Consider the following 26,084-nt stretch of genomic DNA (forward strand, 5'->3'; position numbering starts at 1 on the left):
ATTTAACACGATGAAGTTTTTCTTCTTCGTTTTTGAATTAAAAAAAAAAAAAAAAAAAAAATACTCATCAGACGTCATAGCATGGAGTTCCCATTCCTGCCACTAGATGTCTCTGTAACACAGGTTTATCACAGTACTCATGACGACATCTGGGGTCATTTGGGTTGAAAATCAGGTTTTAATAATCAATAGAGGATAAATATCACAGTAATACAAAGATGTTTCCGTTATACTGTTTTCTTTTTTCCCCTTCAGTGTTTTCATTTCTTGCCAGTCTGGTGTTGAAACCAGGAATATGCCCTGGTTTTCACCTGGGTATTCCTATTTAAAAGTGATACTAACCTGTCACACACACACACACACACACACTCAAAGCAGGTGGAGTCAAACAGCAGCACGTGACAAGGTGCAGACTTTTTATAAAGGTGTGCTTTGTGATAAGAAACCACATTTTCAGTGGGGCCTGGCATGGAGGCAGATTACATTGCTGTGCCCAAAGAGAGTGTGAGTTTTGAATAGACTGATCGTTGTATATTTACCATGACGCTTAATGGTACACTGAGAGGATGGCAGGTAGGCATTACACTTCAAACTTTGCTGTGCATGAACAAATGAGCTGAAAATGAGCACAGCTTCTTTGAAATCTGTTATGAGGGAAATAATGGGCACATTTCTGATAACATGTTTTTATTCTGCTTTTCAGATTAATACTCTCACCACAGAGTACTTAGTGCTACTCACTCCCAGGTAATATGCTTCCTCATATACTCCTCATGCCTCATTTACCTTAACAGCAACAAATGCTATTTACTCTTTACTATTTACAGGAGGTTATATGCCAAAATGTTTTAAAATGAGTCGTACAGTAGGTCTGTCATATCAGCAGCATACCAATCTTTACATTTCAGTTTTGTGATTGTGGCAATATATAACAAGAGGCAGCTTTTTTTTTTCCTTCTGAAATCCTTCAGTGTTCTTACAGTTGTATTAATTATTACCACATATGTTGCCTGCTAAAAGTGTAATATGAAGCACTGAGTTGTAGCTAATTTCATTCACTTAGTCACCCCTCTGCTGTGTCTTTGTGTTTTCTTTCTTCCGCTTGTAATAAAGAAAACAAACAAGAAAAGAGAACAAAATTCCTCTTTGCCCGTGGTTAGTTTTTATGGCGCCGAGAGAAGGGTTATGATTTGACATGTTTTGTCATTTTACAGCTTTTTATGCAGGTGTCACATGTTTCATCTTCAGACACTCGGTGCAATAAACCAATCTCGGCTCACGCTTAGTGTTGATGTGGTGCCTTATCACTTTCAGTTCACAACTTCATGTTTCTTTTGTCATTCATGTCAATCGATTAAAAGTAATGTAATGTTGATAGAAATCTGCTCCAGCGGCATGCATGGTGTTATGTAATACTTGACATGTTTCTGTTTAACTGCAGCGTGATTGGAAGTTTTTCTGTCCTGGTGGTTTCCATAGTGAGATGGAGGCATCTCAATGAACAGGTGAGTCAGGTCGTCTGTATTTGGGTATGCTCATGTATGTGTGTCTCTGTGTGTCTGCCTTTGGGTAGCATCTGTATTTGTTTTACTGTATGACAGGGTTAATACATGGATTATATACACTTCCTCACACATTATTGGGTATACTATCTAATGCAATCCAGTGTAACAGCTGTACCACATATTTACTGTCTGATCTAAGTGTTTTGGTACAGAATGTTCCAGTGACACGAACGGTGACAGGAAGTGTGTTGATTTTTATTTTCTCAAGCAGCTTTCCAGCAAAGCAACATCCTGTTGTGTGTGTGTTTTGTTTGCAGGTGCATGTCCTGGTGCAGCTCGCACTGGCAGACCTCCTGGCTGCTCTGATCCTGATGTGCACCAGTGCCATGAACAAAGTTAGCGTTAAATACAGCGTAGAGATCTGTCAATACAGCCTGCCGCTGTCACTGGTGAGCAACTGTTACTTTCACTCTTTAGACCCTTTAGCCCTACAAATGAATATCGGATTGTTTCCTGGCGGTGGAGGGGATCATATCTGAAGTTTAATCTTCTCAAATAAAACAGTAAGTTACTGTGTTACTGTTACTGTGACTGAATTGGGTCACATCATTCTAGCTGTAAAAAAAGTTAAAACCTTGTGTTCCTAATGGCATCTGTAAAGCAAAGTGGTAGGCAGTGTCGCTGTGCCCTGTCCTAAATTATCCAAGTGTGTCTAGAGGTGAAACTTCTTCTTTCATGCGCTCACAAATGTAAAAGTGCCCAAATGTTTCTGTAAGTCTGTGTCCTGATTTAACACTATGTTTCACAGTGATAAGAGTTAAGAAGTAGATATTGACTTTACATAATACCACCATAGAAAAGAATGTAATGTAGTGTCACTCAGTTTCACTTGAGAATGTGGATTTCTTTCAAAACGCAGGTATGGAAAATATTTAGCCTTTCGAAAGTCCAATATTTAATCAAAGTCAAAATAACTGTTTCAGGTTTCATTTCTGAATTGAAGCCTAAAACGATTGTATTGCTTGTATTGGTTCATATAGACCCAAAATCTGTGGGCTCCAATATGCACTGCAATGATGCTGATATTCATCTGAACCTCTAACAAAGACACAAATTATAAAAAGGTCTATGAGATGGTAGTAGCTCATAGGAAACTAACAAAGAAATAAAATATTAGAGAATTATTAATATGCCAGTCAGCATCTCAAAGTTCAGACAAACCGGTGGCTTGTAGCAGAAGCAGTGAAGCGAAGCTATTCAGAGAGCTACTAGGTCAGCTCACTATATGACACTCTCACAATATTTATAACAACGTTGTAATGAAAACAAACTATGGCTGTATATAAATGCTGATGACAGAACATCTTAATGACATTTAATTTAGCTGTATGGTATTTCATGTGTGCAAACAAAAATGAGGAGCTTTGGGAAGTCATTACGAAGGCGATCCTTCTTTCAGCTTCATAATGCATATTGCCACATTTTGCATCACTATTACATAATCTGCCATATGGTTACACCACTGTTGCAATTTAATGTCTGTGTCCGCTCTGTTCCAGACATTTTACTTCATTTCATTTCTGCTGGTGGTGGTTTACGCATGGAAGTCCAAGAGCGCAATCCAAGGGTGGAGAGCAAGACCCCTAGGAGATGAGGCCGGACAGGTGAGGCGTCTGCTGCATTTGTAGATTTTAAATTGTAAAAAATGTAACTAAGTCGTTTAATTATTTCTCCTTTCCTCTGGTTTACAGAGTCTGTGCAGAAGGACAATAACCAATTTACCTGTATATGCCCTTGTGTGGTGAGTTTGTTAACTGCATCTTTTTATTGCATTTTCTTTTCATTTTCTATTTATTTTTGGCAGGAAATACCTCAGACTAATAAAAAAGCATTGCCAGCTGTGGGCCTGACTCTGTTTAAAAACTGTTCCAGCAGGTTTCCTGCTGTCTCGCAGTGAGGACAAAAAGCAATAAAAATATGAACAGTACAGGCAGATGATAATAGTTAACTGATTTAGCAAAGAATATTCTTTATACATCTGAGCTTGGACTTACTGATTTCAATAGATGTCAATGAGAATAAGATGTTAAAGCAACATTATGTATATTTTTTTACCTTAAAATAACAGCTACAAAATCATTTGATAGGACAGTGTCTTGTAACAGGGTGAATGGGGTCTCTGTCTCTGCCACTCCACCCCCCTATTACTTGTTTCTGCACTATGTAACTTCAGCGAGAGGGTAGGATCACAGCGTTACATACATGTTTACTTCAACATACAAGTTTTGTTTGTAGTTACCACCTACATTACATTTGACAATTTGTAAGAGACCTGAGATTTGTATTCACAACAGTGGTGATGCACTCAGAAATTGTCAGGGGGCACCAAATAGCAAGTATACAGACAAATTACACAGATATTCAGGGTATGCATTACAGTCCATTATTTAGGCATTAGTAGTTTATTTTCATTCAAAAGAAGTGAATATCTGTGTGAATGTTTAAACTGTAAAAATCAGAGAGATTTTCTGATGTTGGAATTTGCTCCAGATTTTAGCGTATGTACAGAAAAAACGATCTTAAACCAAAGTTATTATTGAACGCCGGTATAATAGCTGTAATAGCTTTGGTTATTCCTCCAGGTTTAAATACTTTAGCCCTGGTGTACATTTTTTTTTTTTTAATTCTGTATCTTTGTCTTACATTACAGGTTGATCCCCATTTCAATGTATTTAGCATATGTGCTCACCCCCTTCATAAAAAGTGCTTTGGTGATACCAGGCAGTGGCACATCGCTGAGCGGGACCGTCCCTAATATTGGCAAATACTGCAACAGGTAGGCAAACAACCTCTATGATGAACTTCCCTTAAAGTCGCTGCTTTCAAAGAAGCTACAGAAGTGAAATAGGTCTGTTCCCCTGCAATTTTGACCTTTTTGATTTTCCTTTTTTCTCAGCTGTATTTTGTTCTTGCATTTCTGGAGAGATTCCTGCTCTGATGATGTGAGTATGAAACTGTCTCATGACACGCTGTGTAAACTTGCTTTTAAGTCTTTCTTAAGGATTCATTTTAATTTGCAGTGTTTTATTTCACGTTTCTTAATTTTCACATATTAGTATTTTTATTGGTATTGTTACACATTGTATTTGTTATAAACGCCTTTGTTGTGTTCAGTCATTGAAAAGAAATGATGAGTAATTGTTTTAACATAATTTTGGTTTCTGTCCAGGAAAAAAAACATGATATTACAATGCGATCTTTTCTTTTCATCGTTGTGATATCAGTGCTGCTGGCCTGCTCTGTAAGTCGAAAGCAATCGCATTATTTTAAGACGAATTGGGAGATTTTTCATTGACAGCTCTGTCTAAATATTATTAGGATTAATCTTTTTTTTTTTTTTTCTTGTTTCAGTTCATTTACTACAAGGTTGGTAAATGGTATGAAAGATATGAGCAGGAGGGGCTTTTTCCTGTGGAGGGAGATGGACGTTCAAGAAAGAGATTTAAAAGAGTGCTTTCTACTGCAAGAAACATGATGATGGTCATCTTATTTTGCTGGGCACCAGGTACACACACACACACACTGAACGCCAATGTAATACATTTCATTACATCAGATTGATGTCTTATGTTTCTTCCTGCCGTAGTACTTGTCCTCATCCTGCTGTCGTACCTGATGTACTCGACCAAGGTTGAACAACACAATCTATTTGTTCTTTATATAATACAGGTACGTTTCAGAAAAACAAGACTTGATTTAAAACGAGGAATTTAAAGTTTCTTCTGATGTCTGAGCAGCAGGTTCTAGTATTGTTTTTGTTTTTCTCAGGCTGCCAGCGTTTCCCTGCAAGGCTTCCTGAACAGTATGGTTTACGCCTGGAGAAGGCCCAACTTCACTGAGGCTGTTCTGGGAGAGAACACACCCCTGGTGGGATACAACCGCCTTGCCTTCTTTGACGAATCACTGAGGAGCTCGTCCTGTTGACTCCAAACACACTGAGAGACACTTTTGTGCTGCGGCAACGACGCACTGGCCCGAGGAACACTGGCTGCATGCCCACAAGGTTCTTCACTTCATGGCAATTTAGACTGAAAAAGTTTTTTAAACAAGCAGCGACTGATGCAGTGTTTTTCATTGCAACTGCTGCAGTATAGTAGCATTTTTTTTGTATAGATGGTGACAAAAAGGACTTCTGGATAAAATGTAGAATTGTGATATCATTATATATGTGCTGTTAAAGTCCTGTTTTTTTAAGATTTTAAAGAATTCTTGAATTATTGTGGTGTGGGATTTCTATTTCATTATGTTTTGTCACATACATATTTATATTGTTTAATAAGGCTCTTTTAAACCAATTGTTGTATTGAATGTTTACTCAACCATCTCTCTGTACTCTGCAGTTCAAGACAAGAATGATGGAAAACCTGTCAGGGTTGTACACTTTGCAGTTTCATTTCAGAAGCGCCGTGTCATGTATGTCACCTATGATGACATAAGAGTTCAGTCTCAGGGACATAATGAGCAGTATGTGTGAGGAACAGTGAGGAATGCTGATTTGTTGTAGACAAAAAAGGAACACAATATCTGCTTCGTCACATTTGTGTTGTCACCATAACTTTTAACATGGCTCATAAAAAGTAATACGTGCTTATGCAACTGAGGCCACACATGAGGCTTATCTGCTATATGGTTGTTAACACACAAACACAGGTGCAAAGATGAGTGCACTATTATGTTATAGCACCTTAAACTTCACGTTAAAACGTTTGTCTCTGAGTTGAACCCTGCAGGCAAACCTGTTCCTGATTATGTAACCGATCAGCTGACTCAAGCATTTATCTGCTGTACTGTAAAGCAAACTTGTTCAGTTAAGTAAAGTAAATGTTCAGTTTTGACTGTGCACGGGTCCTTTGTTGAAGGCCACGCAGTCACCTATACATGGGACTGATGCAAAGAAGAAAACATGAAGGTTATACATTACACAAGGCATGTAACAATAAAAACAGATGGAGACGGATGAGAGACGTGTCTGGTTTTTTCACTTGTTTAGAAATAAGTTTTGTTCTGTCATGCAGAGCTGTAGGTTCCTCCATTGTGTTCAATATGGATTCAGCTGAGGAAAGAATAAACCCGTTCTATTATTTATGTTCACAGATCCAAATTGTTATAGAAAGCCATACAGCCTGCATCAGCTTCACCTAATTTTAATTTCCTTCGAGCAATCCATCACCCGATGTGCCCCAGATATCCTGCCTATTCATGGATATCATGTGAGAAAAATAATGACTGTGTACCGCAGTGTTACAGAAAAAGAAGCCATACTCAGCGGATATGTACAGTGCCTGGGAAACAGAGATGTGATAAATCTTGTATCATTATGAGCTCACAGCTGTTTGGTCATTATTTGAACAGCAGCATAAACAGCAGCCATACTGTGGCCACAAGGCTGCATGTTCATGTGTTTGTCTGTGTGTACGCATAGTTGCTCCATGAATTATCTGCCCAGTGAATCTTCTGAATATGACGAATGAACCCTGCAGACTTGCTGACTAAACTGCCAGGCTGTGGCTTGCTTGACTTTCTGGATTTTCTAAATGTGTTGTGCCCTGCAGCTCCAAGGTTATCTAAGTGTGTTGGCACACAAAGCTGTGCATGTGTGAGTAAAAGTAAAAAGGGATAGGAGAAGTCAAACACAGACTTCAAGGAAATAGCATATGGAACAATTTTCCCATAAGCATAATCATCCACGCCATCATTAGGATACAACATGTTAAAGGATGAGTTCACCCCAAAATGACAATTCAGTCTACTCAACCCCACACTGATGGAAAGTCAGGTGAAGTTTCATAGTCCACAAAACATTTCTGGAGCTTCTCAACAAAACGCTGCAGCATTCGGTGAAACAACTGAAATAGATGGAGACTTGTTTTAAAACATAAAAAAAAAAACAATGAAAAAAACATGAGTTCCAGGTCGTGGGAAAAATTTGTTTGAAAAGACATTACTCACACCCAAAATCTCCACTGTAGCCACCCAGCTAAAAGCACGCACCCTGTCTGAAGTAGGAGCACGAGCCTGAACATGCATCAAGAATGTGAAGCTGCATCAAATAATTTTATGTGTTTTTTTTCCCCAGTTGTTTTTAACGTTTTAAAACAAGTCCCTATCTACTTCAGTTGTTTAGGAAAATGCTGCAACCCTGTTTTGCTGTGAAGCTCCAGAAACCTTCCGTGGACTGCAAAACTTCATGTGATTTTCCATCAGCATGGGGGATGAGTAGATGGTGACTGCACTTTCATTTTTGGGTGAACTTATCCTTTAAAGCCATCTGTCAAAGATGTACATTGTGTTGCTAGTTGTGGTCCGTAAAAAAACATTTTTTCAATGTCATAACTGGCACTCACACTGTTCCATTTTTTAAATAATTAAATCATTACATAGCTTTTTATCAGCTTGTAATACATTTCATTTCTATGTTTGTTGGGTTGTGTGGGAAATACTTTGGTGGTTTTTGGTGGTTATAACATCGGATTATACAACACCACAGTTTGCCGATTAACTTTATACAGGAAATTCCAACCAGCACATGAGAGAGACACACCTTTCAGGAGTTTCCTGATCAACACATACCTCCCTCCCAGGGAGCATGCATGACTGCTTGACTGTTAATGGTAAAAATGACTCCATGCCAAAGGCAAGATGAGACTAGATTTTTAAACTAAGGGCGCAGAAATGTAGATATTTATTCTTTAATACAGGTCATGACAGATCTAACATTAACTGTGGGGGGATTTTTTCATTGTTTGCATAAAATGTAGTCACTCTTTCTCCTAAAACATTCTTGCAGAACCAAAACACTGATTGAGAACATATTTCAATAAAATCTACTCGCTTTACAGTACGATGTATTTAACAAAATACATTGATAACAAGAACAATACACAGCATTATCATCGGTCTTTAACACTGATCACAAATTTGATAACAGCTCCCTGTCAGTTGTTTCAGTGTCTGAGCGGGCATGATTGCCACGTTGGTGTTGTCCCTGGAACATCATAATGATTGTTGCTCCAGGACCATCATTGTAACTGACCAATCACGTTTTTATAATGTCAAAGCTTGATGACTCAGGGGGAAAAAAAGAGGGAGAAGGCATCCTCTCAAACAAGGGTGTACTTTTACCCAAACCACAAACCTAACCAAGTGTTTTTGTTGTCTAAAGCTCACGAAACAGCGACCGAAAACTGAAAAGAAACTGAGAATGAACTTAAAAATAAAACAATATGTTCCAAACGGATCACGAATCCCGGACTCCTGAGTGAGAGTCTTATATTCAACCCACTCAGCCACAACAGCTTACTCCAGATGTGTTTCTTCGCTGCTGTTTTGTGTTTTGAAATGATGTTCCTGGGGCGTCATTAATTATGATTTACTAGGGACAACACCATCAGATACACCATCTGAGCAAAGTTGGCAGTGCTGGAGCTCCTGGAGCACTGCTCTGTAACAGATCCTGTGTTTCCCAACCTCACGGAGAAGGAGGCGAGCAAAGTATGAAACATCTGCTCTGCGGTGTTAAATTATGAGTTCTGCCCCCAAAATTCGACACTGATTGAAAAGTTGTTGCTGCACATCGTGCCAACCTTGTCTTTCCTTTTCAGAAGTCCATGGACAAGGATCTTTGCTGGGCCATTTCAAAGTTCCCTCTTCGACTTCCTCCTCTGCGTACATACACATCATACCTTCCATCTTCATCATCCTCTTCATCCTCTTCCATTACTCTATCCTGCCGCCCCATTACTCTATCTCCCATAACATGATGGCCCTGCATTCGACCAGGTTTCATACTAGGCCAGCTCTTTTTCCGCAGACTGCTGCTTAAGTCCCCGAGGGGAGGTAAGCTGCTCTGGAAGTCTCCTCTGAAAGAGGGAAGCTCCATGGATCCCCTGCCCAGGCCGTGTGCACCTTGACCGGCTTTGAGGGAATTGACAGAAGCCTGGGAGCCACAGTGGTGTTCATGAATGCATCGTGAGCCTGATGAGGATCGTCTGAGCGCCTGCAGGGACTGAAGTTCCTCTGATAACTCCCCAAGGTCCCCAGACATCTCCTAAAGAGGATCATGTCATTACATTTGTAATGTTAGAAGAAGGTCACAGTGAGCAGCTAATGATGTATTAAAGTGATCAAACTAACCTTGTCCCTGAGAGTAAAGAGCTCATAGTGCGGAGGGTCAAACACCTCCTGTAGGTCGCCCCGTTGGAACAGGTTATTCTTACGTACCAACACCTTCAAATTGTGATTGAACACACTCGATGAATTAACTACTTCTACACCAACATTTTGGGGCTGAATGATTTGATTGCGACTTGTCTTACTTACCTTTTTTCGTGGCTGTTTGACCTGTACCAGGATGGAGATGATGAGGAGCAGCAGTACCACTCCCGTAGACACACAGATGACTGTCCCATGAGTCTTTGTGATCTGGTGAAAGATGCCTTTGCTCTTTTTCTCTGGGTGACGGATAAGAAGAGAGGGAGAACGAGATGTGAAATATGAGGGACATTTAGAGGTACTGAGAGTACATCAGTCATTTACTGGATACCGCCCCCGTCAGGACAGTCTGTATCTTTGGTTGCCAGGAACAATTCAGAGCCTTCACTAAAAGCCAAAGCCGTGATTAACAGCCATTTAAATCAATGGAGGTGCTTTAGAGCCGCTAAACAGCTAAAAGGCCCTGGAGGTCTTTTGGCTGGAAAGTCGTTGAAGATGATGAGATCATTGTTTTCCTGCCAAGAGGAAATTTTTAAGGGATATTCTGTACTGACAAACATCTACAAATATCTAATAATCTGTAGTGTCAGGGTCAAAATTAAAAGACTGACTGAATGTCCTGTCACAAAAATATCTTAAACATTTTAGCTGCAGATCCTCAAGGAGGCTCAATGTGACACAACAGAGCCAGACGGGACATGCATCATATTGCATCACACAACTCATCGTAAGAGAGCACAGAGGATTTTTAAAGAGAGAGTAACACAGTGCTTTGGCACAAGTGGAGTACCTTTGCAGTTGCTTTCATCCCAGGGAAAGACACAGTTTTGAATGCCGTTGCACACCAGAGAAGTGTTGATGCACATGTTGCTGTGGCAGAAGAATGCACTGCTTGAACAGGGTGCTGAAACACAAACACAGGTTTATCAGCAGGTGATGCAAAGAGCCATGAAATCCATCTGTTTATTTTAATTCTTGGTCAAAGCTGTGTAAAAGGATCCCTTTTTAAAGTGCTTTTTGATTACAGATATCGAGGGAGATTAAACCCAAGCATTTTTGTATGATTGTTATACATTATGTAATTGACTGCATCTTCCACCTAGAAAACTTTACACTTAAAAAAGCTGCACTATTGAAGAGAAACCACAGGAGGGTGCTGCTACAACACTGTATTTGCCCTGTCACAGCCGCAGACACTACAAAAGGCACATCAGTACGAAAGAAAAATGTGTAATCCCAAAAGGAAACTCACGATCTGCAAAAGTGGTGAAGAGCATCCGAAAGCGGCTGAGACGGCTCGTCTCATCAGCCCACATCCTCACTACTCCCACACCGGTGTCCAACATGATGTCATTAGCTACTGTACTACAAAACTTGGCCTGCAAGAAACCACGCACCATTTTTCTTTCTTACATTGCTTGATGTGTAGTCTCATTGGAGCCATGTTCTGTAGACCAGTTGCTACATAATTATAATTCAAATACTATAAGAATGTATGATATAGAAAGATTAACCCTGTTGTGTAGCAGAAGGAGAGAGACATTAGGAACTATAATGCAACAGACTTTGTAATAAATAAATGAGGTACATCAGATCGAGGGGCTTACAAAATGTATATATACATCATATATACACATAATATAAATTATATTACCTTTAGGTCCTCAATGGCATTACTGCCATCATAAACAGCCACAAAGTTCTTCTTACATTCATTTGAGTTTTCCATCTGGTATTCCAAGAATCGCAGGTAAATCTGGAACAAGCATTGCAAAGAAGAAGAAGAAGAAGAAGAAGAAGCTTTATTTATGTCACATATCATATGTGTACAACATGGTGAAGCTAGTTTTCTACATTTGACCCATCCCTAGGGAGCAGTGGACAATGTGCGCACCCAGGGACCAACTCCAGGTCTTAGCCAGTGCCATTAGTCAAGGGCACTGACTGGAGAATCAATCTAATGTGCATGTTTTGATGATGGGGGGAACTGGAGTACCCGGAGGTAACCCACGAGGAGGGATTTACTACACATTTTGTTCATTTTTCATGCAGTGTAGCTTCGCTATAACGTGACGTGTCCTGTTTTAAGGCATCGCTGCATTAAAGGATAAAATTTAAATCATTTCGAGCAGCTTTACTGTACGTGTGCTTACAGTATGTTGGATTATCAAACCATATGTTATGCTCTACACTTTATGTGCACGCATGTCAAGCTGTGGGTGTACTGTCAGGGAATGTTTGATAACAAAAGCACATTAACAAAGGGTTTTTTGATATGAAGTTGAAATCCACATGATTTGCCTTTGTCATTATGCAAGGGTATGGAACAAACATGTCACGATTCTTGATTTCAACCCCTGTTCTGTTTGACCCCAATGAATCATATTCACTCTCCTCAACTTAATGTTGTGTATTTTTTAAAATCCTTCCTCAACTTCCATCCAGGCACTCCAAATATGAGAAAATGTATCAGACAACGGCCCCCTGATGAAGACCTAGAGGTCCAAAGATGTTAAAATTTTTAATCATGTAGCCACTATAATAAAGGCTACATGATAATATATTCTTCCTCGTTTGATAATTTTCTTATATTTGGAGTGCCTGGATTTCCTCTGGTTTTTGAAGTACTCTTTTTCCAGTTTTTCAAAGGCACCCGACACAATTTTTATCTACATTGCATTACAAAGAGCAACCAGTCATCTCTTTTCCACACTTTTACTTTTATCAGCACTTTCCTTAAATGAGCATCCTGTTATTACACGTGGATAAATCTGGAAATGAAGCTTACGGCCCAGTCGGCAGAATAAAATATTGGCATTGTACTTTTCTGCAAACCCTGGAACCTTTAAGTTTTTATGTGTAGTCCGTACCATATCAACATTTTATATTACATGTATGTGATTTGTCTTCATTATCAGGAGGAGGCGGGGATGATGGTGGCACGACACCTGTCTGAGAGACCATGGTTTGAGACGTCGTCAGCCAAAAACGAGGGGTTTTTTCCAGCCGTGTTCGTGGCACATATTTTGAAGAAAACGTTCCAACAACTTCCAGCCGAAACCAGAATATTTTTTAAGCAAATGTCGAGACATTTCTAGCTGTGTTTGTGGCGACAGACTCTCGTAAGCCAAAACATGATCTCTTCCTAACCCTCATCAAGTGTTTTTTGTGCCTAAACCTAACCAGACGAAGTTGTTATCACTACATAAAATTAAAAGTTGAACATAAAGAAATATCAAGTATCAACATATCCTTGTTTTGCAGAAACGTACATTGCCAACATCTATTCTGGTGATACGGTTGAAGCTTATTCCGCTGTTGTGCGTTAGAAAACTGGCAAATATGTAAAACTTCAACACGTCACAAGCCATACCCTGTTGTTTGTTGGGGCTCGTATAGTCCAGATGCAGTCCACCGCCTGGTCTGGCTTCACTTTATACTCCTCCTCTACCTGACTGGAACGGATCAGGCCGTCTGCCCCGGACAGCTCAAACTGACAATCTGACCCACAGACAGCAATGGAGGGTAATAAAGATGGATATTAGAGGCGAAGGTGAAAGGAATCGTCATGACTTTGCATCACAAAGACACACAACTAAAGTTATTTGAATTGGCTGAACTGGGTGTTTGGCGTACCTGGGATAGGGTTTAAGAGTCCTCCAACATGCAGATGAAATTCAGGGTCTTTTGAGGGAAATCATAAAGACAGATGATGAGGTATCACATGAACAGAATCATCAATGAAGATAGATTTTGCTAATAACAGGTGAGCCAGGTGAACATTCAGAAGGTGCGGTGAGAAAGTTGCCCTACAGGGATCAATAAACCATCCCGCTGTGTTTTAATCACCTGCAGTGAAGCTGTACTGGACCCGGAAGCCAATCCCCTCCAGCTCTTCATCACTGAAGAAGCGGATCCACATGAAGCGTCCACTGGAGAGGACGAGCCCGGGACTCGCAGCGCCGCAGAAGCGATTAATGAGCGGCGAGAAGCTGAAGGGGCCGTCGCGCACCTCAATGTGGTCGAAACGACACTCGAACGAGGCCTCGATGTAGAAGGTATCATCAAACAGCAGCTCTATCCTCTGGCGGGGCAGGGCTGAGGGAAGCAGAGCGCTGTGTCACATCTACTGCCACAGAGGTGATTCAGGGATATAATGCTAGCAGAGAATGGTAAGAGCAGTGAAAAAAATATCTGCTTGTTTCTTATGTCTGTTTTTATATTTAATAACTGTAGGTCAGTGTGTTTTGAGGGCTCCAGGAGCAACAAAGTTTAATGCAGTCTTTGTACTGCAAAATAATGAGGAATGCACTGTGAAGAGTTATTGTCTGTCAGCCTATTCACACGGCGGCTGTTTTCCTCTGCCAGCAAACTCAGTGTGGGAAAGGTCGTACTACTTTTTTTTCCAGGCTGTAAGTCGTACAAAGAAAGGGAATCTGACAAGTTATTATAATTTCGATCAGCAACTGAAAAGACAACTGACAAAGCAACATCGGGCTGTGTCTCAAGGTAAAACAACTTTTTTTTACAACTCTAGCTACCATTACTGTTTGAGACGTGTCACACGATATGATAGGATAAGTTTAAATTAATTCTAAAATATCAGCACACATCTTGGGCACATTTATTTAAGCCTGGAAGTGAAGTGCACTGGAGGTAAATAAACCTAAAACTTGTAACTTCTGCCAATAGGGGGCTTTAAATCAAAACAAAACAAAAGACATTGCCAAAGGTTTGTGGAGAGCTGGGCAGAGCGGGGGTAAGAGAACCGGCTAGAGAGTTGGGTTCAGAGCCTGGACCTCTGGAGAATAAACACTCGGGATCACATCGGATTCTGTCATGATCCAGAATCCGACAGGAGGAGAGCTCAGAGATTATTTTCTAACTTTTGAGATTAAATGTTCAATTTATCTTTTTCTTGTTTATCACTGCAGAGGTCACCTCCCTTGTCGGGTGTTTATGTTCTATAATGTTGAGTGTTGACTGGAGCTGGAGGGGAAATGTGCTTTACTTCATGAATGTAACGTTAAAGAGAGAAGGGGGGAAAAGAAGAGAGAGTCCAGAGTCCAGTGCTGATTCTGTGTGTGCCGTTGCTCGCTAATGTTTACGGCTAATGTACAGTAAAGTAATCTGGCTATTTGGGGAAGATAAACAAAGGTCTAGTTGTATTTAGTCATTTAGTCGTATTCCTATATATTATATCTTTGAGTGGTAAAGTTAGAGAGAAGGCGTTGAATGCTAACGTAAGCTAACAGGTTATTAAATATGTTGTTTAACCTGATATGACCCAACGTCCCTCCAGATTTTCACTATCCATCATCTTGTCAGTTGCTGATCAGTCCGGAAATTATAACGATTTGTCCGATTCCCTTCATTTATACCTGGAACACAGCAGCATAACATTATCTCAGCATTTAAGCTTCCCATCTTGAGCGTGACATCAGAGGAAATTGGCTGCGTGTGAATATGATCCATAAAAGAGAATCCTGTTAATTATTTATGATGAACAGTGATGATGTTATTCTTGAAAAGACACAGACGATCAAAGCGACAGATTGAATTCTTGATCATCACAAATCTAAGTGTTATTTTGTTCCTTGAAATTTCCTTTAATTTCCCCCGGAGCTCACAAAAGAATCAGACCTTATTTAATATCAAAATCTGCAGCATTCACAGAAATTTCAATACCAGCCAGCAATGATATCATAAGGCTCAGGTGTACGTTGTTGGTTACCTTCCAGTACGTACAGGCACTCCTTGTTGGGAGGGTACGTACGCGGGTAGTTTGGGGAGCTGAAGCTGCCACCATCTGTGTTTCGTACCCAGTTTCCACAGTGACGAGAATGCTGCGGCCGCTGAGACGGTTTGACCCCTTTTGATCCTGCACCTCCATCTGCATGAGCACGACAGCCAAGAGACATGTGGAAAATCATTAGTGCAGCTACGGATACATTATGGAGATCATCAACACCTGAGAAGCAGAGTATATCTAAATGTCCAAAAACTGTGACCATGTGTCTTGATTTCATGTAAATCCACCTATCAAAGAAGCGCTGTGAATTTATCAATCTTACCTTTAGTCTTTTGTGCCAGAGCAAATCCCTCCTCAATGAATAGGAGAAATATCCAGACTGTAAAAGAAGCCGACAGTGTGTGAGGAAGGGTACAATTATGGAATAAAGGAAAGAAAGAGCTTAGCAGGATTTGTGTGTCTGTGCTCGTTGTCTCGGTGCACTCAGCTGAATGCCTGAATGTATATAACAGAACATGGGGGTGCAGAGTTCAAAAGCTTGTCAGGGAAAGAATAAGGACATGAAGCTTCCACCATCTGCCTGCTTAACTCTTCTTCCTATTTTTGCATCCTCCTTATCCCTTTTTCTCCAAGGTTCATATGAACCATAGTGAATGAGAATATAAGCTGTGGACAATCTGCCGTCTACCACGATGCTGTGCAAGGACGTCTCATTGTAAATAACAAAAAAAAATCTCAGTGTCATGAAATAATACCTTGTGCCACATTTGTGCCAATTACATAAAATATGACCTAAATAGAGAATCTCGCCTGAAGGCACCAGGCCACTAAAATTCTGCTTTGAGTTTTCACCAAGTTGGCATGTTGTAGCGAATGTCCGCTCACAAAACAGCATTTATCATATACAACATGAAGTTTGTTGTAACACAGCTGGAAACATTACTATCTCTCGTATCTATGATCTGGAACAGAAAGTAGCATCAGTCGTCGTTGATGATTGACTGGTTGACTCTAAATGTTTTATTCTAGAGCCCGACCAATATATCGATGGGTCGATATTATCGGCGGATGGTGGCCTATCACAGATATGTATGTTGTTGATATCCGCCAATATGGAGTTTTTTTTATTGAACATAATGCAGAAAAAGGTGCTCGGGTGATTTGAAATTCTTAAATTGCCTGTAAGTTTACCGTTTCCATGCACCAATGTCATAAAGTCTATCGTTAATCTGTAAAATATCCTGCCTCCATTAAAAATCTTGAAGTGTTTGACAACTGCATCTGAGGGATCACAGCAAAAAATGTGTGTTCACCGGCCGATATATCAACATCGGAATTTTTTTTTACTGCTTACATTGGTATCAGACCCAAAAATCGCCCAAAGGAACGTCTTCAAATTACTTCTTTTGTCCAACCAACAGTCCCAATCCCAAAGATTCTTCATTTACCATCATAAATGACGAGCAAAAATAGCAAATCCTCACTTTTAAGAAGCTGGAACCAGCAAGTGTTTGACATTTTTCCCTCAAAAACCGAAGCAAATTGAATTGGCAATTCATTTTCATTCACTAGACTTATCGATTAATCAATTAATCATTTCAGCTCTCATTGAAACGACTTTAAGATGGTCAAAAAGTTGATCATCTCTGAAGAATCTGAAAGCAGATATCCAGTAAAAGCCTTCACCTGCAGCAAGGTGCTGTGACAAAGAATCTTTTATTCACTTTCAATCAATTGATGGCGAGTTTATGAAAGTGAAGCGAAATTTAATTAGACTGTCCATCTCCACAATGTCTCCAGCTGCCTGACAAGACCCTTTATGGAATAATTCAGGTTTTAATCTTTTACACTGAACCACTTAAACAGAGACCATCTTCTGTGTGTGTGTGGAGGAGGAGGAGAAACTGAGGCAGCAGCCCAAATCCTCCTGCCCAGGCACTGAGCCACCACAAGCTGATCCAAGAGAGAAAACAGATTTCCCCTCTGAAAACGTGGATTATTATTACTTTCTTGCAAAACTTAAGTCTTTATTTTTAATACCAGTGGGGCAGATTGTGCAAATGTGGCGCTGTCACTTCAGCACCACGGACCTTCGCACCAGAGAAATGCTCAAAACACAGAGATTAGTAGGTCGTTTTCCTGTCTTTTTACAAATGTCTCTAGGAAACGCATGCACGTAGCCTGTTTTCTTCTCATTCAGCCTCGTTTTGATGACTGTAATTATTTTGTGCAGAACATGCAACCTGCAGCAGAAGTTTATAAACACAAATGTGCCAAAATACAAAGACTATAAACTCCCTCAGCCTCTCCTTTAGACACAGAAAGACAAAAAGACAATTACACCAAACGCCCTAAATCATGCAAACATGGATTATCGCACTCACCTACATGCATCCTCTCTGCTGAAGTCCGTTTTTCTGCAGGTTTTTATGTTCAAACTTGACCAACTGTGTATCCCTTACATCCCTCAGCCCGTGGTCCGGATTAGCGCATGTTAGAACCGCTGATTTACCAAAAAACCCAACTTTCACCTTTTCATCCTAGTCCCCACTGGTCACGCTGGGAGAAGCTTCTGGGGCAGGAAACAGCTGATGAACTTCTCCTTCATCGCCACAAACTGGAAGGATGAGCACAGTTTTCCCAGCGCAGTGACGCTGTTCCTGCAGTGTGTGTCAGCCTGAGACCGATCTGTCCTCTCAAATAAAAACGGATCATCTGTCTGCGGCGGCTCCCGGTTTTAAGATTGGGCTCAGTTGGCGCGAGAAGGGGGCGCAGCCGATTGCGCATGTGCGTCTTCATACATGAGTAATAAGTGATATGATAATCCTCTCCGAGCGTGTTTGTCCTAACGCTGAATTAACATTAGGAATCAACATTAAAAAAAATAGTTAATAATAATCTAATTAGCTGATGCAGGGCGACATGTGCAGAAGTCAAATGCGCACACTATAGGTGTCCTACCTGTGCCAAAAGGCTCACTTGGAATAAATCAAGTCAACACATTGCATTCCTGTGCGCATCTAAGCAGGAAGAGAGCAGGACACACTCCCTGACGTCTTTCCTCGTTTGTCTTGAAGGACACATGGCGCCTACAGCCCTCAAGAATCTGGCGAGAGCTGCAGAAAGATGAAAATGGAAGCCAAGATTTGGTGTGATGGAGATTTTCCTTTGATGTGTTGCCTTCTAACAGCAGAGAGTGTCACCATGTCCTACAGGCAGATTCATGCCTCTTCAGCTGATTGTAATTGCTTTAAGATGGACAGGGCCAGGGTGCTCCTGGCATCCAGAGACACTCACACTGACAGACACCTAAATGCAAATGAGTGAGATATTCTGATCCATCCGTGCCTTTCACACCTCTGTGGTCACATGCATTAAAGTTTGCCCACATTAGCAAAGATTAGCCGCCCAGCAAAAAGAGTGTCGCTCCTAAACAACCGAAGTAGATTAACGGAAAAAAAAAGAGGCATGAAATGGCTTGTTCGGCATAATCCAAGTTCTCGGAAGCCCCGAGATCCCAAATTCATTTATACAGACGTTATTTACACCCTTTTTTAAGCCAAAATCTTCACTGTAGCCGCTGAGCTAAAGTCATTAGTCTGAAGCACAAAGCATGAGCTTGATTGCTCATCGATGTAAATAAAGTCTTTTTAAATCAATGTGGGATCTTCCAGAAACTTGGATAATGCCAGGTAAACAGTACAAGACCATTTTCTGTTATTCTTTTCTCTTTTTTCTTACATTTTAAAACAAGTCCCCATCTGCTTCAGTTGTCTAGAATAATGTTGCAACGCTGCTTTGCTGTGAAGCTCCAGAAATGTTTTATGGACTCCATCCGACTTTCCATCAGCACGAGGGTGAGCGGATAATGACTGAATTTTCATTTTTGGGTGAACTCATCCTTTAAGTATATACAGAAGTTAGAGGATGGACAAGAAAGTGGATCGTCATTACCATTAAACATCATGGCATACATCTTGTAACATCTTTAGCAGCCACATAGCCTGTTAAAATTAGTTTATCCATGTAAATGCACTGAGTTACATTCCACCACTGTTTGAAAGGAAGGTACTCATCTCACCATATCTGCTGCTGGAGTGAGTATCTCATCAATGTGTGTAATTAATGTTGAACGAGTCTAACCTATATTAACTGTGCTACATTTTTCTGCTGATTGTGATCTTATTTCCTTTCCTGCATCTTGGAATTTCTGTTCCTCACATAAAAACTCTTGAAACAAACAACAGAAGTGAGACAGAAGAAAAAACACACACAACCAGCGAAGCGCAAAGCAACACATCCTTTGAGAAAGCCCCAAGGCCACATTTTCAAAGTCTCCAAGGCCATCATTATTCAGTAAGGTGGGACCGGTTTTCCTTCTGCACTAACAACCTCGGGGTAAATTAATTCGGCAGGAGATGAACACGCACACTCCCCAAATTATATGCATGATCATAAACTTGCATCATCTGGGCCTGTGATTTAAAGGGACACGACTCCCATGTGAATGATGATAAAGTGAAAGTGTCGTCTCTGAGATGCATGAATCATTTATTTTCTGGTTCTGGTTCTGAGGGACTGCTGCTGTGTGACATATATGAACCAAAGCGACAAAGTGCGAGTGACAGGTTGTCTCTTTGAAAACCAGCTGTTACAGATGACCAGATGTTACTTTTGTTGTGCGATCACTGTCTGTTACCCTCTGTCTGTCTGTCTGTCTGTCACTCATCCAGTCAACACACACGCAAAGTGACAAACTGATGCTCGCACACCTTTGTTTACTGCACATCAAAGAGCTTCAAATCTGCATCTGTCGCCATGGCAACCAAGCTGGTGCGCTCGCTTCTTCTGAGGCAATTGGGGACCTAGAAAGCAGAGGTTTTAGGGGGTTTTGACAGAGACGGGGATCAAAGTGGAACAAAAGATGATTTCTACCAAGACTGTCTACCTGTGCAGCAGCAGCTGCTGCTGCTGCTGCTGCTGCTGCTGAAGGGAAAGACTTTTGCTATGGCAACCTGAAGCCACTGGATATACTGTGCTTTCTTGAAAATCCTTTTGAGTTACTGCATTGTTGGAAAAGCGACGTGTCCTTGAAGTCTTGCATTTGTCTCTAATTTAGAATAAAGTGCTTTATAAAATCAGTGTTCAGTGCTGCAGTTGTGTGTGCTCCCTCTGTAAGACACACTCAATAAGCTGATGAAGAGTATTCAATGATTTGAATGCAATGTTCCCAAAGAAGAGTTTTACTTACTAAATTGAAGCTTCATAGGAAACAAAATCAAGATTTCTTTTAGCAAAACATCTTATCTCCCTCCCATTTCAATCTATATCTGCAGCTGATAATGGACCTTGTACATGTTTTTGCCAACTTTCAGACAAAGGCCTATTATGCTTTTTCGATGTTTTCCTTTCCTTCAGTGTTCTTGTGCATGTAAAAGGTCTTGAAAGTTAAAAAGCCCAAAGTTTACACCAATGGGAGCTCCTCTCTCCCACAGGAAACACTGCTCCTGAGGTTCCTCAAACGCCTCGTCAGTAGTCCCACCTTTAGTTCTGCGACTTCTTGACATCACACTACGTCACCATGTCACACATTTGTGTACTTCATACCTATATTGCCGGTAAGCAAAGTTAACTGGAAGATGAAAACACGACAGAGCCGAGCAGAGACACGGCGAGCGGTGCTGGCTCTGGCATGTGTGAGCCGACAAATCAGAGCAGACTGAGTATTGGGGACGGGCCTTAAAGAGACAGGAGCTAAAACAAAGCATCTCCGACGGAGGTATAATACAGTGCTGCAGCACTGGACAGTATGAGAACACTGATGTGTTTTTTGAGCAAAGAAGGATGTAAACCTTTTCTAGTAGTAACCCAAAATAAAATTATGAACCTTAAAATGAGCAGAATATGTCTCCTTTAACATAATTTCTTTACCATAAAGTGAACAAAAACAACCACTAGAAAACTTTGTGTCTCAAAAGCAGTGATTAAACCACCACGTTCTCTTCAAAGGGAATAAAATATTGGGATTTCTCCTTTTTGACACATGAAAGGTTTGCATGCACACGTGTAACCATGCCAGTCCTTAAAGCTTACAACAGTGAGCATTTGCACAGTCGAACATCGTCTCACATCACACTACTCTTCCTTCAACAGCTGTAAATTAGACTCATGCCCTACATGCAAGACAGGAAATCAACTGTAATGTGAAGGTGGTCGGACATCTTTTTCCAACATCCCAACCCATTATTACAAACGGGATGCCACCAAAAGGAAGGCAGAGACAGAAAAAGTAGAACGAAAGGGGGATAATGAATCCTCAACTGTTCTTTTTGCAGGGGCCAGGATTGTAATTAGCATTTTGATTGGACTCTTAACCAGGCAAGTGATTGCTCTTATTAGCGTGTGCTTAAGGATGAAATTAACATCTTTAATTTGGCAGTCCACGGCTGAGTGAGCCAGGTGACACTGCCGGGTGAAAACAACTTTCACCAACTCCATTCCCTCTTTTTTTTTTTCCTAACTGTGAAAGATCACATGCATGCTCTATCTGCACGAGTGCATGTGTCTGTCTTGAATTTGAAAATGACTTTGTCTGTCTGTCTGGAAAAAAAAACAAGCTTTCAAGGAAGGTCAGGGCTTAAAGGTCAGGGATTACACAGCAGGGCGTTCAATGCAGTTCAGCAGCACCATGTAACAATAGAGCTAAGAGGTCCCAGGGGCTCTTTATCTATTTTCAAACCACATTACTTCTATAGTAATACAGTGTATGGACTTGCTTTGAATCAGTGCCAGCGTTTCTAGATCTGCTCAGTGCGGTAAAAACACAACAGATTGACGAATTTAGAGGAAAAGCACTTTTATCAGCTTCCGAGGAAAAGTCATTAAGATAGTGCCAGGAGCCGGTGATTGGCAGGAAATCCCTGTGGATTTGGCCTATTACTGTTGATGAGGAGGCACAGTAGCCTACGTACGGGTCGCGACTTTAATAGGGTGGAACAGTCACCATGGGCGTTTGACATTGCAACTGTAGATTATGTCACAAATAATCACCCTCATGCACAGTCCACTTTGTTAGATCCATCACTTGGCTGAGGAAAAAAACACACTGGTTATCTAGTGAAGCCTTTACTTCAGTGTACCACCAGCGTTATTTACTTACTTGTTTTTTCTTTTCTTTTTTTTTTTTTACAAAGGACATTTTAAAACTAAAATTGTCTTGACACAATTTTGACATGACATTTAATCATCCGTATAGATGATTCTTACATAATAGTCGGCTTAAGATTCAAGGCCAGACGGTCCCAAGAGTCCTAACCCCTGAGAGTAAACACAAATATCTCATTCCTAGACAGATTTAGACATATGGGATATCATGCAGCAGGAAGCGCTGATGATAAACTCCCAAACTCTTATCTCCAGCCCATATGACAACAGATTAGACAGAGAAAGAAAGGAAAACTCATTAGACAAATGTCAGGAAAACAATACTATAAGTCACAACAAACAAATCCATTGTAAAAAAAAAAAAAATTAATTAAAAAAAAGTTGGCTGACTTTCACCTCCACTTTCTCTTGTGTTTAGCTCATTTACGTCAGTTCTTCTTTTCATCTCGTTAAAATTAAGCACTGCATCTTTTATTAGAAATGTACATATAAGGCTTGTTGTGTGTGATGTCTGATCATATCTTCTAAGACCAGTTTATCAGAGACAGAAGCAATCATAAGAAACAAACACAGTTTCACGGAAGACTTTTGATTCCCACTAATCTGCGATTTGCAATTCTGCAACTAGATGCAAAAATCACTCACTCCCTTTTCTTTCTCTAGTCTTTTGTTCCTTTTGAGATCCAACCCAAACTGTGTACGTCCTTATGCAAATGGATATTTTGAGGCAAACAATGGAGGTTTTTTGTTATTCAGGATATGTCATTGGGGAGTTTGTCCTCCAAAGCACTTTCCTGAAATGTGACGCAAACCTGAAATGATGCAACCGTGCCTCTCAAAAAAAGGTTTTGGCAAAGCACCCTAAAGGTGAGGAGAGGGGACTTGAAGGATGTTGATGAGCTGATTTCTGGTGGATTGCACAGTAAAACTTTCTTAACCTGTCGCCACGGCGGGCGCAACACTTTTCTAATTATCCAATGCCTGACCTTCACAAAACCATACAGTGTATTTCTATTTCTATTTTACAATCCCTGAAATATTACTTCATAAAAAAGCTGTTTTGCTTCGCTGTTGCCAACTGACACAGAGATTCACTAATGATACAACTCATAATCAATTTACACTTGCTTCAACATTTCCTCTGGTCAACATCCAGTTTCCTGAAAAGAAAATGTGAACAAGACGTGACGTGAATTACATTTGGGAATCAGTAAAAAAGCACAGTACATAACATCGGCCGCTGAAGGGTCTCAGAATCAAAACAAAAGACCTAAGAAGTGTGGGATCATGGGAGTTGTTGTCTTCATTGTTACACAACCACCATTACTGATGAAATTCTTTCTATGTGTGTCAGGCAGGATTGTTCACGGAGGAGATAGTGTTTTAAAGTTTTATTCACGTAATATTCAGTCATGTTCACCGACTTCCTTCCTTGCAACATTTGACATTTTAATGCAGAAATGTTACATATTATATATTGAAGAGGTTAATAAAATGTAAACAAACAAAAACAGCACATAAATAAACCAGATGAGTGCTGAAAGATCGCACTTGACGTCGTGTTTGAACATGATTTTTTACTGGCAATAATTGGCTTGCATGCATTTTACAGCAATCAAATCCAAGTGGGATCCAAAAGACTTCCTCTTCTCCTGATGGTGTCAGGCTGAGTGTCTAAACTCAGACATTTGAAGATGTTTGTTTTTCAACACAATAATGAAAGAAAGGTTTATAGCAAAGTCTGCATCTGTGAACACACAAACTAATATGACCCAGAGTGACACATCACTCCCTTCGTGACCAGTGGAATATCTTCATTTCAATTTAAACATCCAGCTCCTCGCTCTCTCTTACGCCATATGGCCAATCACAAGGAGCGCTTCTGGGACAGATGGCCAATGGTGACGACCCTCACTCAAAGTAGGGTTAAGCCAAGAAATACAACTAGAAGATTAGTCTGGTTCCGACCAATTAGAGCCTTCAGAGTAAGCAGAATATGTGAAGAGGAAAACGAGAGGGGATATGGATTAGAAAAGGTAAAAAATCTCTCACTGAACTTCCCTGGTCAGGTCGTTTATGTCCAATTCTACACAATAGCCTCTCATCTTTATACCAAGCAAAGCTCTTCAAAATGTACACATACTGTAATCATGGATCAATGTGATTTGCAATTTTAAATATTATTAAAAAAAGAGACTTGACAGTGTTAAAAAATGAAACACAGTGCTGCTGCTCTCATGTCAGCAGACATTTTGGCCATGTTTTGACCCACAAATTCAGCAGCAAGTCAAGCAGTGACAAGCTTTACTCCATTAGCAAGCAGAAATCTTCTTAGCGGGGCTTGATCTGTGGATGTGGCAGAAAGCCTGGACGGGGGATGAGTTCAATGCCACTTTAAGTTCTTCAACCTTTTTTGAACGTTTAAATCATTTTTCTAACAACTCTGGTAATGAGTTAATGATGATGATGACTTGTACATTTTTTTTTTTTAATTTTGGTGTCTTGTGACAGATGAGCTGCTGTTATTTAAAAAGAGATGAAGCAGCTTTGCAGGAGAATTGTCTGGAGCCCTCATAGGTTGTGTGTTTCACTAGAAACCAGTTAATTGTTGTCTAGCAATTGGCTGACTTTTCCTTTTTCTAGTAGTGTTACAAAAAATAAATACGAAAACACAAGTGGGAAAATGTCAGTAAAACAGTTATTTCTCAAAGTGCTGCAGTTGACATCTGCTGTGAATAATAATGATGCAGTGGGAGATTTTTTTTCTTAGATCAGTTCAGCCCTCTGTTTATGTGTCTGTGCTGAACTTGAAAGCTTTAGGAAAAGTGACAATGTGCGTGCGTCTGGCTGTTAACATGCTCTCTGCCTCTGGATTTTTTTTTCCCTCCCTTCCTTTTCCCTCCACTTTTTAATTTAGTCAAATATACAAAGCTGGTATTTGCAATCAAGGCCTAAGCACTTGTAGAGAGGGGCTTTAGAGACATAATTAAAAGGCCTGAGTGAGAGAAGGCAGCTTTGGGTACCAAGTGACAGAAAGTGAGAGTCTGATACAAGGTTGTTTTGAATAAACTGGGGATTGAAAGATGGTGATGAAAGGACAGAGGGAGGAGAAAAGAGGGGAAAATGTGTCATGCCAGTAGACTAGCATGGATTATCTGACAGCCAGAACAAGGCACACAGAACTCAAAGCCACTGGTGCTTCAGGATGTCCGAGCACGCCCAGAATGCATTTCAGCTATTTGAAAAAAGGCCATCTGACCACATCTGGAGTTAACAACACAAAAAATGGTATTGGTGATGAAACAGATTCTTTTATATTTTGGCCACGAGACACCATATGCCGATCACAATATGTGAGAGCGAAGCTAGAAATATAATATAATATGGTACTC

At 40.4% G+C, this 26,084-nt stretch overlaps 2 protein-coding genes across 2 annotated transcripts; one reads left to right on the forward strand and one right to left on the reverse strand.

Moving 5' to 3' along the window:
- Positions 1-468: 468 nt before the first annotated feature.
- Positions 469-5,757, forward strand: LOC141000876 (uncharacterized). The gene is made up of 12 exons (XM_073471757.1): positions 469-504; positions 704-747; positions 1,442-1,514; positions 1,823-1,954; positions 3,065-3,169; positions 3,257-3,306; positions 4,216-4,341; positions 4,462-4,507; positions 4,735-4,806; positions 4,917-5,070; positions 5,152-5,234; positions 5,334-5,757. The coding sequence occupies exons 1-12, from the start codon at positions 469-471 to the stop codon at positions 5,487-5,489; spliced, it is 1,077 nt and encodes a 358-aa protein (XP_073327858.1). The 3' UTR covers positions 5,490-5,757.
- Positions 5,758-9,162: 3,405 nt separating this feature from the next.
- neto2b (neuropilin (NRP) and tolloid (TLL)-like 2b) lies at positions 9,163-17,922 on the reverse strand. Its single transcript, XM_073472521.1, has 12 exons — positions 17,913-17,922; positions 15,851-15,907; positions 15,511-15,669; positions 13,626-13,874; positions 13,413-13,460; positions 13,150-13,277; positions 11,431-11,532; positions 11,029-11,155; positions 10,567-10,680; positions 9,885-10,015; positions 9,699-9,791; positions 9,163-9,612 (listed from the first exon to the last, which is right to left on the reverse strand). Exons 1-12 carry the CDS (start codon positions 17,920-17,922, stop codon positions 9,163-9,165), a joined length of 1,668 nt encoding a protein of 555 aa, XP_073328622.1.
- Positions 17,923-26,084: the final 8,162 nt, after the last annotated feature.

This window comes from Pagrus major, chromosome 8 (assembly GCF_040436345.1).
Source record: "Pagrus major chromosome 8, Pma_NU_1.0".
Classification (NCBI taxonomy): domain Eukaryota; kingdom Metazoa; phylum Chordata; class Actinopteri; order Spariformes; family Sparidae; genus Pagrus; species Pagrus major.

Excerpts from the sequence above, each read along its gene's own strand:
- LOC141000876 (XM_073471757.1), top strand. The coding sequence starts at position 469 with ATGGAGGCAGATTACATTGCTGTGCCCAAAGAGAGT. Across the intron at positions 1,955-3,064 it reads ACAGCCTGCCGCTGTCACTG|ACATTTTACTTCATTTCATT; the intron begins GTGAGCAACTGT and ends GCTCTGTTCCAG. Across the intron at positions 5,235-5,333 it reads TTGTTCTTTATATAATACAG|GCTGCCAGCGTTTCCCTGCA; the intron begins GTACGTTTCAGA and ends TGTTTTTCTCAG.
- neto2b (XM_073472521.1), bottom strand. Across the intron at positions 11,533-13,149 it reads GAGCCCCAACAAACAACAGG|ATTTACCTGCGATTCTTGGA; the intron begins GTATGGCTTGTG and ends TGCTTGTTCCAG. Across the intron at positions 11,156-11,430 it reads ATGCCATTGAGGACCTAAAG|GCCAAGTTTTGTAGTACAGT; the intron begins GTAATATAATTT and ends GGTTTCTTGCAG.